Genomic DNA, 13819 nt, shown 5'->3' on the forward strand with positions numbered 1-13819 from the left:
TTGTTCAAACAAGACTGTTTTTATTCAAAAATGGCTTTTTTCCCCCTCAAACAACCATCCGTTTTCAATATTTTCCAAATATTTGGAAATACACAATTCTTCATTTTGTCCCAGTCTATGCTTTCCAGGTTCCCAGGATTTTGGTTTTACCAACCTCCAGTTAGTATCAGGTAATATATAATAAATAATTAAATATTTGTGGGGCGGGGAGAGGAAAAAAGAAAAGGAAATACTGAAAACAAATAAAAGTCAGGTCTGGCTCAAACTGTGTGAAACAAAACATTCGAAATTTCATATGTTTTCATGCAATTGTTTCAATGTTCTATTGTCATGGGCTGTTTAATTTGACTCGCCACGCTTCGTGGTGATAGGTTGCCCACCTAAGCCACATGGCCCCATTCCTGCTCTCTGGTTGGATGAAAGAAAGTTTTTAAGCCAGCCAATGACACACTGCCGCTAGGAATTTTGATGGTGGAAAACTCCTGAAGAATGGATTAGGTATAAAAATGATCAGCATTTGTAGAGGGTCTATAAAATTCAATAGAAAAAAATGTTACCCTTGCTCCAGAATCCCCTCTGCTGAAGTAAATCCCTGTACACATGGGGGAATTCTAATGACTCAGGAGGAAAGTTTTTCACCAAATATTGTTCTGGGGGTAATGGGGCATTTGGATCGGACAGACACAACACAAATGGAGAGATACGGGGACAGAAGCAAGTCAGACACAAAGTAAAAAGCCAGGCAGAAACAACCTGGAAGCAAAGAAATATGGCCCTGAGAGACAGCTAAGAGAAGAAGCTTTTGGGGCACAGAGATGGAGATGCAGGCTGGAGATGCAGGCTTGGGACAGTGAACAGAGTTGCTGTCTGCTGCTGTTTGATTCCAACTGTGTTCAGGGAAAGAGGACTTGGGATATTCCTTGTAAATAAATAGATCACAGCAAAGGAAATACCAGACTGCATCATCAATTTCTGCTTCCAACTGGAACACCCTCAGGGTCCCAAACATTGACTAGCCACTTGGGGTGAAAAAAACATAGAATGAAATTTCAAACATCGATGGGGTATTTCTAGCCACAAAAGGATTTCAGGACTGAGCCATTCGTAGCATTTCTCTAACACTAGGAAAAAATACTCTGATCTAAAGCACCGCGGGGGTTCCACACAGGCACATTGCCCAGTATGGCAATATTTGCCCTTTAAAGGGGAGCGTCTCCTTTAACGCAGCTTCTGCAGAGTTTCGTTGATCCAGGGGATGAATTTGGAGATTCTTGTGTATATGCTGGGGGGGCGTCCGTCCGGATCTCCATTGGAAACAATGCCCTGGACCACCCCGTTGCACACCAGGGGCCCGCCGGAATCACCCTGCCAATAAGGAGAATAACATCAGTGACTGACATTACCCAGCCCAGCCTGTCCTGCGGAGATCTCAGACTGCATGTGGTACAGGTGTTCTCTGCAGCTGAAGGCCCAGCCCTTTCCACCACACAGAACAGTCCTCTCAATGGGTGGTCAGAGAGAGAAATCTAGAGCTGGACAGAATGATGTAACCGTGGAAAAGGTAGTTCCTACAATACTGAAATTTTCCACAGCAAACAATCAATTTTCAATTTTTGCTTTAGGCAAATTGAAAGGAAATATTTCATTTTGGGTCAGTTCCACCTGAATCGGAATATTTCAGTTTTTTAAAATGAACTCAAACATTTAGTTTGGAATCAGTTCAACAAAATATTAAACTGCTTTTTCCTATCTGTGCATTGCCTTTCCAGAGTAGTAGTTCAGGTCTGTATACTCTCCTAAGGGGTTGGCTCCCTTGAGGACTACATCTCCCAGCTCCCAACCTGGAGTTGCCTCTGATTGAATGTTCAGGGCAACAAGGGAATCACCTGACTCAGTGCATTGTAGGAGTTGTAGTCCAGACAGGGCCTACATAAGGGAAAACAGAGGCCTGAACTACAGCTTCCAGAAGGCAATGTGCTGATAAGGAACTGGAGTTTAATGTTGAACTCACGTGAAATGAAGCATTTCAGGTCAGGTCAGCAAACCAAAATCCTAGAATTATAGAAATGTCAGCCTGAAGTGACTTTGAGAGGTCACCTAGTCTACCCCTTTTCACTGAGGCTGGACCAAATAAACCTAGACCATCCCTGACAGGTATCTTGCCAACCTGGGCTTAAAAACTTCCAATGATGGGGATTCTGCAACCTCCCTAGTTAACCTGTTCCAGACCTTAATGACCCTGAGAGTTAGAAAGTTTTTTCCGAATACAGTAACTCCTCGCTTAACGTTGTAGTTATGTTCCTGAAAAATGCGATTTTAAGCGAAATGATGTTAAGCAAATCAAATTTCCCCATAAGAATTAATGTAAATGGGGGGGGTTAGGATCCAGGGAAATTTTTTTCACCAGACAAAAGACTATATTATATATATACACACATAGTATAAGTTTTAAACAAACAATTTAATACTGGTACACAGTGATGACGATTGTGAAGCTTGGTTGAGGTGGTGAAGTCAGAGGGTGGGATATTGCCCAGGGGTTGCCTTGCTGCTAAATGATGAACTAGCACTTGGCTGAGCCCTCAAGGGTTAACACACTGTTGTTAATGTAGCCTCACACTCTACAAGGCAGCAGGAATGGAGGGAGGGGAGACAGCGTGGCAGACAGAGACACACACCCTGTGTGTGAGAGAGAGATGTACATTGCCCCTTTAAGTACGCTGACCCTACTCTAAGCTCATTGCCTTTTTAAGTAGATCAGCAAGCTGAGACAGCAGCTGCTGCCAGGAACCTCCTTCCGTCCTGAGCCCTGTTGTGTGTCCTGCTCTATGGAAGATGGGATAAGTGGGGTGCAGGAGCAGGGGGGAGGGGGACACCCTAATATTAGCTCCCCTCTTCCCCCCCACTCCGCACAGCAAGCAGGAGGCTCTGGGGAGCAGCTACAAGGCAGAGGGCAGGAGCAGCACATGGCAGTGGGAGGAGGGACAGCTGAACTGCCGGCAATTGATAGCCTGCTCGGCGGCTGCCCCACAGGGAACTTAGGGGAGCGGGGAGCTGATGGGGGGCTGCCGGCCCACCCTGGTTCCAAGCCCCCACCAGCTCGCTGCAACGGGCTGCTCTTCCTGCAAGCAGTGGACAAAGGAGGCGGCTGCCAAACGACGTTATAAGGGAGCATTGCACAGCTTTAAACGAGCATGTTCCCTAACTGATCAGCAATGAAACAACGTTAACCGGGACGACTTTAAGTGAGGAGTTACTGTATCCAACATTAATCTCCCTTGCTGCAGATTAAGCCCAATACTCCTTGTCCCACCTTCAGTGGACATGGAGAATGTTTGGTCACTGTCCTCTTTAGAACAGCCCTTAGCATATCATAGAACCATAGAATCTCAGGGTTGGAAGGGATCTCAGGAGGTCATCTAGTCCGACCCCTGCTCAAAGCAGGACCAACCCCCAACTAAATCATATTTGAAGATGGTTATCACATCCCCCCTCCAGCCTCATCTTCCCTAGCCTAAACATGCCCAATTCTTTAGCCTTTCCTCCTAGGTCAGCTGTTCTAAACCTCTGACCATTTTGTTGTTGTTTCTCTCCTCTGGACGCTCTCCAGTTTGTTCACATGGAAGCAGGGGTGAAGTGGGCCGGTACCGGCCAGTACGGTGTAGCGGCAAAAAGCCGGTACCGGCCTGTATGGAGCCAACGTTAAAGCGCTGCCACAGCAGTGCTTTAACGTCACTTCCCCTTTTGCCCCCACTCCAGGCTGCTGCCAGGGGGCAGGGCGGGGGGGAGGGGGGCAAAAAGGGAAGCTGCCCCAGAGCTGGCGATTTAAAAGGGCCCGGGGCTCCCAGCCATTGCCGCTGCTACCACAGCAGCAGCCTGAACCCCGGGCCCTTTTAAATCACTGCCGGAGCCCCGGACGGCGCAGGCCAGGCAGTGCGGATGGGCTGGCTGGGGGAGGCTGACCCCCAGCCCCTCCCCTTCAGCCTGAGGCCCAGCCCCTTCCAGGGGCCCGGAGCTGGTCCCCTGCACCGGTAAGTGTTTCATATTACTTTCACCCCTGCATGGAAGGAAACATTTCAATCTGTTCACATCTCAGCATGTTTCATTTCCCTTTAAAATGTTGCAATGAAACATTTTGACTTTTCTGAGTCAAACCAGATTTTGGAATTTCTGCTCTGCCAAAAATGTTGAAATCTCAACTCTTCCTCAAAAACAAAGATTGAAATGTTGCCATTTCCTGTGAGATGGGAACACTGATTCTCCCTCAGCTCCAGTGACATCCTGGCCCTATGGATGTCAATAGCAAAGCTCCCATCCACATGTATGGGGCCAGGATTTCACCAGGGTCCTGTCTGTTGCGTGGCCTCAAGGTTGAGTTCACCAGTAGAGCCTCCAGGGAAGGTGAAGAGTAGAGACATGAGAACATGTGGTGGTGGTGGGGGGGTCCCCATGTTTTATTAACATTTTCCCTAGAACATGTTTAAAAAAATCAAAGCCCAAAAATGTCTACTCATGAGGCATCATGGGAGTTGTATTTCAGGGGCCTCATGCCATTATGGGAACACAGGATTGGAAGGGGCGTACTGGGTCATGCAGTCCAGTTCCTGCTATCCCAGGCAGCCCTGTCATATCATCCCATCCATAAACTTATCAAGCTCTGTCTGCATCCTTGTTAGGTTGTTCCCCTTGCCCACAACTGCTGCCGTTGGAGGTTGTTCCAGAACCTCCCACCTCTGATGGTTAGAAATCTTCTCCTCATCTCCAGGCTCCATTGATCCCTGCCCCATTTATCCCCATTTTATTTTTCCTGTAGCTTCCACAGCTCGTCTCCCTCCCTGCTGTCCACTCCTCTGCCCACCCTGATGTATTTGTAGAGCAATCAGACCCTGCTCAGCCTGTGTTTTAGGCTAACATAGCTCAGTATTTTACTCCCCTCTCATGAGACTGGCTCTCCATTCCCCCGACCGTCCCACCAGCCCTTCTCGGCACCTGGTCCAGCCGGAATCCCTCTTTCTGGGACAGGGCTGCCCAGAACTCTGCACCGGATTCCAGCTGAGCTCTGCCCAGAGCCTTCTCCACTGGCATTAAACCCTCCCTCTCTACTGGAGACACCTGAACTGCTCCATCCCAGGATCGCATGGGCCTTTCTCCTGGAGGCCCGTAGTCACCCTGCAATTGACAGACACACCCAGGTCTCCCTTCCGCTCTGTTGCTTTGAGCTCATGAGCCCTCAGCTCAGAGCAGCAATTTTCTTGTTTCTTGTCCCTATGTGCATGAGCCCATGTTAAATTTCAGCCCATTTCTACCAGCACCTTGCACAAGGGCACTAACACCGGAGATACCTCTCTGGAGACGTCCTAGATACTGGTTTCCCTGGGTGGGCTGCATCTCCCATGACGCACTATGGGCTCCCTTTGGGAAGTGGAGCATGGGAGGGGCACGGCCATACTGGTTTCCACCAGCTCCTTCCCCTGGAGCAGCTTGCTGCACCCCCAGTGGCTCTGGGCCGGGGGGTATTTACCTGGAAGGCTGATTTCTTGGCGTGGGGGCTGCCGGCACACAGCATGGTGGTGGGGTCGTAATGCCGGTACCGCTCTCCGCACAGCCCGTCCGACACCACCTCCTGCTCCGCCTCCTGCAGCCTGTCGGAGGTGGTGTTCACTCCGGTCCGACCCCACCCGGCCACGCTGCACTCGGAGCCTGGGCTGACGTGGTGATCGGCCTCCGGCAGGGGGATGGGCATCACCCACTCGGTCAGCTCCGCGCTGTGCCACAGCTGCCATGGGGAGGAGAGAGAGAGAATGGACCCAGATCAGCGCTGGGACTGGGGCTGGGAAGGGGCAGCACCACCCGGCCAGAGTATGGATGTGAGTCCAGGGAGTGAGTGTGAGGTCACTGGGGGAGGGATGATGGGAACGGAGTGCTACCTTCAGCAGTGTGAGGTCACTGGGGGAGGGATGATGGGATGGGGGTGGTACCTGCAGCAGTGCGAGGTCACTGGGGGCCGGCTGATGGGATGGGGGTGGTACCCTAGCAGAATGAGGTCACTGGTGGTGGTACCTTCAGCAGCATGATGTCATTATCAAAGTTCTCATTGCTGAAGTCAGGGTGCTGGATCCAGCGACGGGCCCGGATCCGTTGCCAGTTCTGTCCTGGCTTCATGAAGTCTTGGACTCCCAGGTAGACAAAGATATTGCTGGAAATGAGAAGGAGAGAATATGGGGACGTTAGTACCCTTTGGACAGTGAGGTCGGGCCATCACAGCCCCTCGAATAGGGACACCAACCCTGCACCTGGCCTGTGCAAATTTCTATCTATAGTTGTGCAACTGAGTAACACAGAGACCCTCTTATGCACCTAGATGTGGATGGACTTCCTCCTTCTCCCCTCTTGTTGGCTAAAGAGACCCCAAAAGACTGACCAATGGACTGTTCTCCTATTCAGAGTGACCCATTGTCCAGTTCTTGTGTCCATGATTCAAAAAGGATGTTGATAAATTGGGAAAGGGTCAGAGAAGAGCCACGAGAATGATCAAAAGATTGGAAAACCTGCCTTATACTGACAGGTTTCAGAGTAACAGCTGTGTTAGTCTGTATTCACAAAAAGAAAAGGAGTACTTGTGGCACCTTATAGACTAACCAATTTATTGTAGCTCACGAAAGCTCATGCTCAAATAAATTGGTTAGTCTCTAAGGTGCCATAAGTACTCCTTTTCTTTTTGCCTTATACTGAGAAACTCAAGATCAATTGGTTTCTAATTTAGAGGGACTATAAAGGATTCTGTTTGTTTTTCTTTCTCAATTATTGTTTCATGGTATGAATTATTAACAAGGACTGTAACTAACCATTGGGAGAATTTACCAAAGGTCATCATGGATTCTGATTCACTGACAATTTTTAAACAAGACTGGATTTTTTAAAGATCGGCTGTAGATCAAAAGGAATTATTTGGGAGACATTTTCTGGTCTGTGTTATACAGGAGGTCGCACAAGGTGATCACAATGATCTTGTAATCTCTGAATCATTGAACTGCATACGGCAGAAGAAGGAAAATACCCATCAGAAGGTGTAAGGACCTTACCTGGGTGTAACTTTGAAATATTAAAAGAAATTTCTTAAAGGGGGAGAATCCCAGACGCCTTGGCTGGGCCGACACAGAAATAAGGTTGCTGGAGTGAATGAAACATACAAATAAGAAAAGGATCAAATAATATTTTATGCACCGTCGCCATCTACTGGGTATGGATGGAAGTAGGAAGAAGCCCAAATCTGCAAATGATCCTGGAGAGAGAGAGGTCATTATGTGAGATGAAAGAGCTTGCTGAGTGCCTCAGAGAAGATGCTGAAGTCCAGAAGGGTTCCCGGACACTTGGCCCAGCACCTCTGCACAGCCCCTTCCCTCCTCCAGAGTTAGCAGGACATGAGAAGTAGTGGTGAGACTTGATGGCAGAGATTGAATCTCTTCATCTTTCTTTAACCTCAGTATCTGGGTGTTCCCCTGTTGTCTCTGCTCTCGGCCTAGAGAGACCTCAAGGAACCATAACTTGGATTTTAACTAAGCTACGCTCTATGCCTGTTTCTCCTTCGTCAGTCCAAGTCAACAGCCTACGACAACCTCCAACAAACAACTTGAGGCAACTGCTTTTGATGCTTTAAACTAGTGTCCCCCCTCCAAACTAGAACTATCAGGGACCACATTCACAGAGCACCTTAAGGCAAAGTGCAACTTTAGCGCATGGAGAATTAATGACAGTGTGAGAAATGTGCTAGAGACATGAAAGTATGGATGGCTGATGATCGTAAGTGAATGTAGCAGGAAATCCTGGGGATTGGATCAGTCTCTGGTGCAACAGCTGAGCCCCAGCGCTGATCTACATCAATTGCTTACAAGGTTGTTGGGTTTGGCAGGGCTCAGATCCCCAAAAGGCAATTATGGGATTTCTTGATTGGTTAAGAAAAACCAAGTGCCTGGGTTTGTGAGGTGATGGACAAGGGAAAAGACCAGAGAAGAAGCCACATTTCAACTGAGTGAAGTGACTCAATCACAGGGATTTGAATACAAAGGTCAGCTGGGATATTCACCATGCTAGTTTGGTGGGTTTGGGCTTTAAAATCTAACAGGCACCCATGAAAATTCATAATTTTCACATCCCATAAACGTCTAGTCTTTGGGGCAACATATTTCCAGCTCTGATCCTGCCCCAGGGTGGGGGACTGGCTGGCTCGGTGGATGGGGAATGGGACAGAGGGCCTTTCTCCTCTAGGGGCACCAGCCCCAATCCAGCCCCAGGGCAGGTGACCAGCTGGCTCAGGGGTGCGGGATGGCATGTTTCTTACCCCAGGTTGCAGTTACAATGAGCCGCCGTCACCACCACGTCCTCCTGGATCAGGAACCCTCCGCAGCTTCCCATTGACCCGATTTGCACGTAGGCCATGTAGGGTCTGGAGCCGAGCGGGGCTTCCTGGCCCCTGATGACCCGATCTGGAGAAAGACAGGGAGGGGTTCAAAAGGGAGTCTGGAGAGTGGGACCAAGAGCCCAGTGCAACGCAGACCCTAATCCATCAGCGCCACCTCCTGCTGGCCTGGATCAGCCCCTTGCCCACCTCCAGCCCGGCCTCCCCCTGGATCATCCCCCCAGCCTGGTGTCTACCCATACATGTACCCAGTGTAATCCACATATTCCCACGTGGACATGTCCATCCATCCATCCCTAATCCCACACCCAGCCATCCATTCATCTGTCTGTGGGGCTGCACCAGGCCATCTCCCCACGCAGAGAAGTAGGCCAGGGATTCCCTAGCATTCTCCAGCCCCATTGCCCCCTCTCCTGACACCTACCTGAGCCTGAGGGCTAATCCCAAACCCTGCCCCTGATGTGGGCTGCCCATGAGCCCTGGTCTCCCTAATCTCACCACTAGAACTGGGCAAATTTTTCTAAGCAATTGGTAAATTTGCCAAAAAATGCAACTTTGGGGCATCAGAAGAACCTGCGAATTCCGGTGGAATTCTGAGGATTTATTTTGACTACCAAAAAAGGAAATTTTTTTCTGGAAAAAGGAGGCAACTTTAGTTCTTGGCATTGGGAAACAAAACAGCTCACCTTTTTCTTTTGAAATGTTGATTTGTTTAGAAATGGAGTGAATTATTTTTGAAAACAGCGGGAAAAAACCCCTCTAAAACAACCTGAAATCAAATGAAAAAACACCCCCAAGTGTTGTTGGGATTGAAGTAAGCACATGAAAGCAAATGAAAAAGAAAAAACAATTGGTTCTGGATCAACTTTTTTAGTGAGAAAAACCAAATAAAATCATTTTTGGGTTGAACCCAATTTCCCCCAGATTTTATATTTCAGCCCCTGAACCAAAAACTCAGCGATTCGCTCAGCCCCACTCTGACCATTAGCCCCCCAGGGCTGGGAAATCAACCAGTCACTCAGCTCAACTCACCAGCATGAAGCCTCCAGGGCAGGAGAAAGGCTGCAGCCACTGGGAGAAAGGCCGTGGGGAACAGGAGCAGCAGCATCCTTGGTACAAATCCAGGGGCTGGGTCTGGTGGGTCTGTCTCAGCCCCAGGGTTTATATAGAGCGGGTGGTAGAGAGGGGACCCTGGGAAGAGGTGATCCGGGAAGTGCAGGGTCATGGACCCAGCTACCAAGAAATGCCCCATCAGCGATGTGTCAGGGGTGGAGATTCCCCAAGAGGAAATGCCTGCATGCGGGGGGGGGGGGGGGTGTTCCTTCCTGCACTGGTGCCCTCCCTGCCATTGGCTGGGGCCATGGATAACGCTGCTTTCTTCCTGCCCCTGGTTGGGACAGAGCCAGTGCTGAGGCCTCCCAGCTGCAGATGGCAGAATCCCCCCTGGTCTGTTCTTCCCCTGGATACCTGTGTAAGGGAACTGTTGACCCCTCACTAACATTCATGGGGGTGTTTTAGTTGCTAGCTCTCAGTACTAAAAAGGGGGAAGGGTCGATGGGGAATCAGGACCCTGAGACTGACAGTCCCCAGGTATAATGGGGAGAGGCCAGTGCTCCAGGTCAGCCTGAATGACAGGGCGAGCAGGCTATTCAGGGAGTCAGGAGGCCAGGGAGGTCCCGTTCTCTGTGTGAGCTGGATTTGCCTGGGTCAGACAGAGTGGGGCTGAGCTAAGGAGAAAGCAGGGGCCTGAGCTGAGCTGGGGAGCAGAGCTGGGCCAGATCCAGAGAGAGCAGACGCTGTCCTGGGAGCAGAGCTGCAGCCCCAAAGCCAGCACAGCCCAGAGAGAACAGACTTGCCCTGGGAGCAGAGCTGCAGCAACCAGAGCCAGAGGAGCCAGAAAAGCAGGCCAGGAAGCAGGTCAGTGCTGGGAGCAGAGTCACAGAAGCAGCCTGCAGAGCAGACCTGTCCTGGGAGCAGAGCTGCAGCAGCCAGAGCCGGAGGGACCAGAGCAGCAGCCCAGGGAGCTGGAGGCAGAGCAGCAGCAGCAGTGCAGAGATCGAGTGGTGCAGCTGGGGCTGGAGCAGTCCGGAGCTGGGTGCGGTGAGCAGCTGGGGAGACCAAGGGGGACCCTGGGCAGCGGGCCCAGCACAGGGAGACGCCTCAGCCAAGAGGCTCTGCAGGCCAGGCTTGGATTGTAACCCCGACAGGGCGGGGGCGACACAGGGCAGAAGGGTCCTGCCACTTAGAGCCTGAGAGCGTGTGGCCATCACCAGAGCGAGTGTCCAACCCAGAGCATCCCTGCAGCACAACCAGGGCCTGAGCAGGAGGCCTGGGGCTTACAAGGAACAGACTGTGAACTGCCCTGACATCCAGAGACACTGTTTGTGATGTTCCCTGCCACAGAGCGGGTTGATGTGTTTCCTTTAACCTTTCCCATTTTTCCTGATTCTTTTTAAAATTAATTGTTGATTAAATAACTTGCATTTGCTTTAACTTGTATGTAATGGTCAGTGGGTCAGAGAAGTGCCCAGTGCAGAGAGAGTACCCCGGAGTGGGGACACCCTAGCCCCTGTCCTAGGTGATCACAGCAGGGTTGGGGGTCGAGCCCCCCAGGAATCCTGGGCCCAGCCTTGTTGGGGTTACGAGGACTCTGCCAGACAGGAGAGTGGAAGGGGAGTCCTCAAGGGCAGGGAGGCCACTGGGTAAAGGAAGTGGGAGCGAGGACTCAGATCCTTTCGCTAGCCCACTTCACCAGGGTAGTGCAGAAGCCAGGAAAGTTCCCCACAATAGCGGGACTATTTCCCCGCTTACACCTGGATCCATAGATGTTCGTGCCCTCCTGAGTGACCCCAGCCAGAGAAGCTCACCGAGCTCCCCTGGATTGAGCCCGGTCACTGGTGTTTGACGAACGCCTCTTCCAGCAAGGCAGCAAAGCTGGGTCTGCTGCCACCTGGAGATGGAGGAACCCCCCTGCTCTGTGGAGCTGGTTCCCCTGGTGAATCCCCCTCCCTGTCACATACTGGGGCCTCCTTTCCCATTGGATTGGATCAGGCTCCAACTTCCCCTGTTAGATCTTGCTCTGCCTTTCCCTTCTGGATTGAAGAGCCCCCAGCACCCGGCTTTGTCTCCCCGCGAAGGTCCTTGTGCCCTGAGCGCTGGCATCTCGCCACAGACTTGTGGAGAGGCCAAACAGAGTGAGTGCTTTCAGTCTCTTCCTGCCAGGTGTTTTCTCCAGCCCTCCAATCATTTGCCTGGCGCCATCCTGCCCCATCTCCAGTTTGGTGCCAGCCCTTTTAAAGTGCGCAGCCCTGAACTGGGCGCAGGATCCCTGGATCCCCCGGGAAACACCCTCCCTGTTCCTGCTCACCATGGCCCTGTTGGGGTCTCAGCAGCAGTGCAAGTCCAGAATCTATCTATCTATCTATCTATCTATCCCCATCCACCCCATCTATCTATCTATCTATCTATCTATCTATCTATCTATCTATCTATCTATCTATCTATCTATCTATCTATCGCCATCCACCCCATCTATCTATCTATCTATCTATCTATCTATCTATCTATCTATCTATCTATCTATCTATCTATCTATCTATCTATCGCCATCCACCCCATCTATCTATCTATCTATCTATCTATCTATCTATCTATCTATCTATCTATCTATCTATCTATCTATCTATCTATCTAAAGAGATCTCTGAGCCGTTAGTGATTATCTTAGAGAACTCATGAACAAAGGGAGAGATCTCAGAGGACTGGAAAAGAGCAAAGATAGTACCTGTCTATAAAAAGGGGGAATAAGGGTAACCCAGGGAATTATAGACCAGTCATCTATATTTTGGTACCTGGAAAGAGAATGGAGCAAATAATCCAACACTCAGATCTCCATCCTTAGAGGCTTTTAAGGTCCAGCTTGACCAAGCCCTGGCTGGTATGATTTACTTGGGTTTGGTCCTGCTTTGAGCAGGGTGTTGGACTAGCTGACCTCCTGAGGTCTCTTCCAACCCTAATCTTCTATGGATCTATGATTCTATAATTTGAAACATCTAAAAGAAAAGAAGGTAATAAGTAAGAGTTAACATGGGTTTGTCAAGAACAAATCATGTCTAACCAACGTAGTATCTTTTGACAGGGTAACAAGCCTAGTTGATAGGTGGGGAGCAGTACATGTGATTTATCTCAAGTTTAGTAAAGCTTTTGTTATGTCTTGCATGACCTTCTCATAAACAAACTAGGGAAATATAGCCTAGAAGAACCTACTATAAGGTAGGCACATAACTGGTTGGAAAACTGTTCCCAGAGAGTTGTTATCAGCGGTTCACAGCCAAGCAGAAGCAGCATATCGAGTGGAGTCCTGCAGGGATCTATCCTGGGTCAGGTTCTATTCAATAACTGCATAAATTATTTAGATAATGGCATAGAGAGTACACTTATAAAGTATGCAGATGATACCAATCTGGGAGGAGTTGCGCGTGGTTTGGAGGACAGGATTAGAATTCAAAATGATCTTGACAAACTGCAGAGATGGTGTGAAATAAATAGGACACAATTCAATAACGATAAATGCAAATCACTGTACTTAGGAAGGAACAATCTGTTTCACACATATGAAATGGGAAATGACTGCCTGGGAAGGAGCAGATCAAAAATTGAATATGAGCCAACAGTAATCCTGTTGCAAAACAAGTGAATGTCATTCTGAGATCTATTAGCAGGAGTCTTATAAGCAAGACACAAGAAGCAATTCTTCTGCACTACTCAGCACTGATTAGTCCTCAACTGGAATATTGCATCCAGCTGAGGGTCCCGCATTTCAGGAAAGATGTGGAGAAATTGAAGAAATTCCAGAGGAGAGCAACAAAAATGATTACAGGACTAGAAAACATGATCTCTGAGGAAAGATTGAAAAGATTGGGTTTGTTTAGTCTGGAGAAGAGAAGGCTGAGGAGGACATGATAACAGTCTTCAAATACCTAAAAGATTGTTATGAATAGGAGGGTGATAAATTGTTCTCCTTAATCACTGAGGACAGGACAGGAAGCAATGGGCTTAAACTGCAACAAGGGAGATTTAGGTTGGGCATTAGGAAAAACTTCCTGACTGTCAGGGTGGTTAAGCACTAGAACAAATTGCCCAGGGAGGTTGTGGAATTGCCTTCTTTGGAGATTTCTAAGAGCAGGTTAGACAAACATCTGTTAGGGATGATCTAGATAATACTTAGACCTACCTCAGTGCAGGGGACTGGATGAGATGACATATCGTGGTCCCTTCTAGTTCTTTCTTTCTTTCTTTCTTTCTTTCTTTCTTTCTTTCTTTCTTTCTTTCTTTCTTTCTTTCTTTCTTTCTTTCTTTCTTTCTTTCTTTCTTTCTTTCTTTCTTTCTATTTTTGAGTTGTTCA

At 49.1% G+C, this 13819-nt stretch overlaps 1 protein-coding gene across 1 annotated transcript; it reads right to left on the minus strand.

The window, feature by feature from the left end:
* LOC140896634 (duodenase-1-like) lies at positions 1–9651 on the minus strand. The gene is made up of 5 exons (XM_073308557.1): positions 9449–9651; positions 8339–8483; positions 6061–6196; positions 5522–5776; positions 1–1365 (listed from the first exon to the last, which is right to left on the minus strand). Exons 1-5 carry the CDS (start codon positions 9639–9641, stop codon positions 1219–1221), a joined length of 876 nt encoding a protein of 291 aa, XP_073164658.1. The 5' UTR covers positions 9642–9651; the 3' UTR covers positions 1–1218.
* Positions 9652–13819: the final 4168 nt, after the last annotated feature.

The sequence above is a fragment of the Lepidochelys kempii genome, chromosome 13 (genome assembly GCF_965140265.1).
Source record: "Lepidochelys kempii isolate rLepKem1 chromosome 13, rLepKem1.hap2, whole genome shotgun sequence".
Lineage (NCBI taxonomy): Eukaryota > Metazoa > Chordata > Testudines > Cheloniidae > Lepidochelys > Lepidochelys kempii.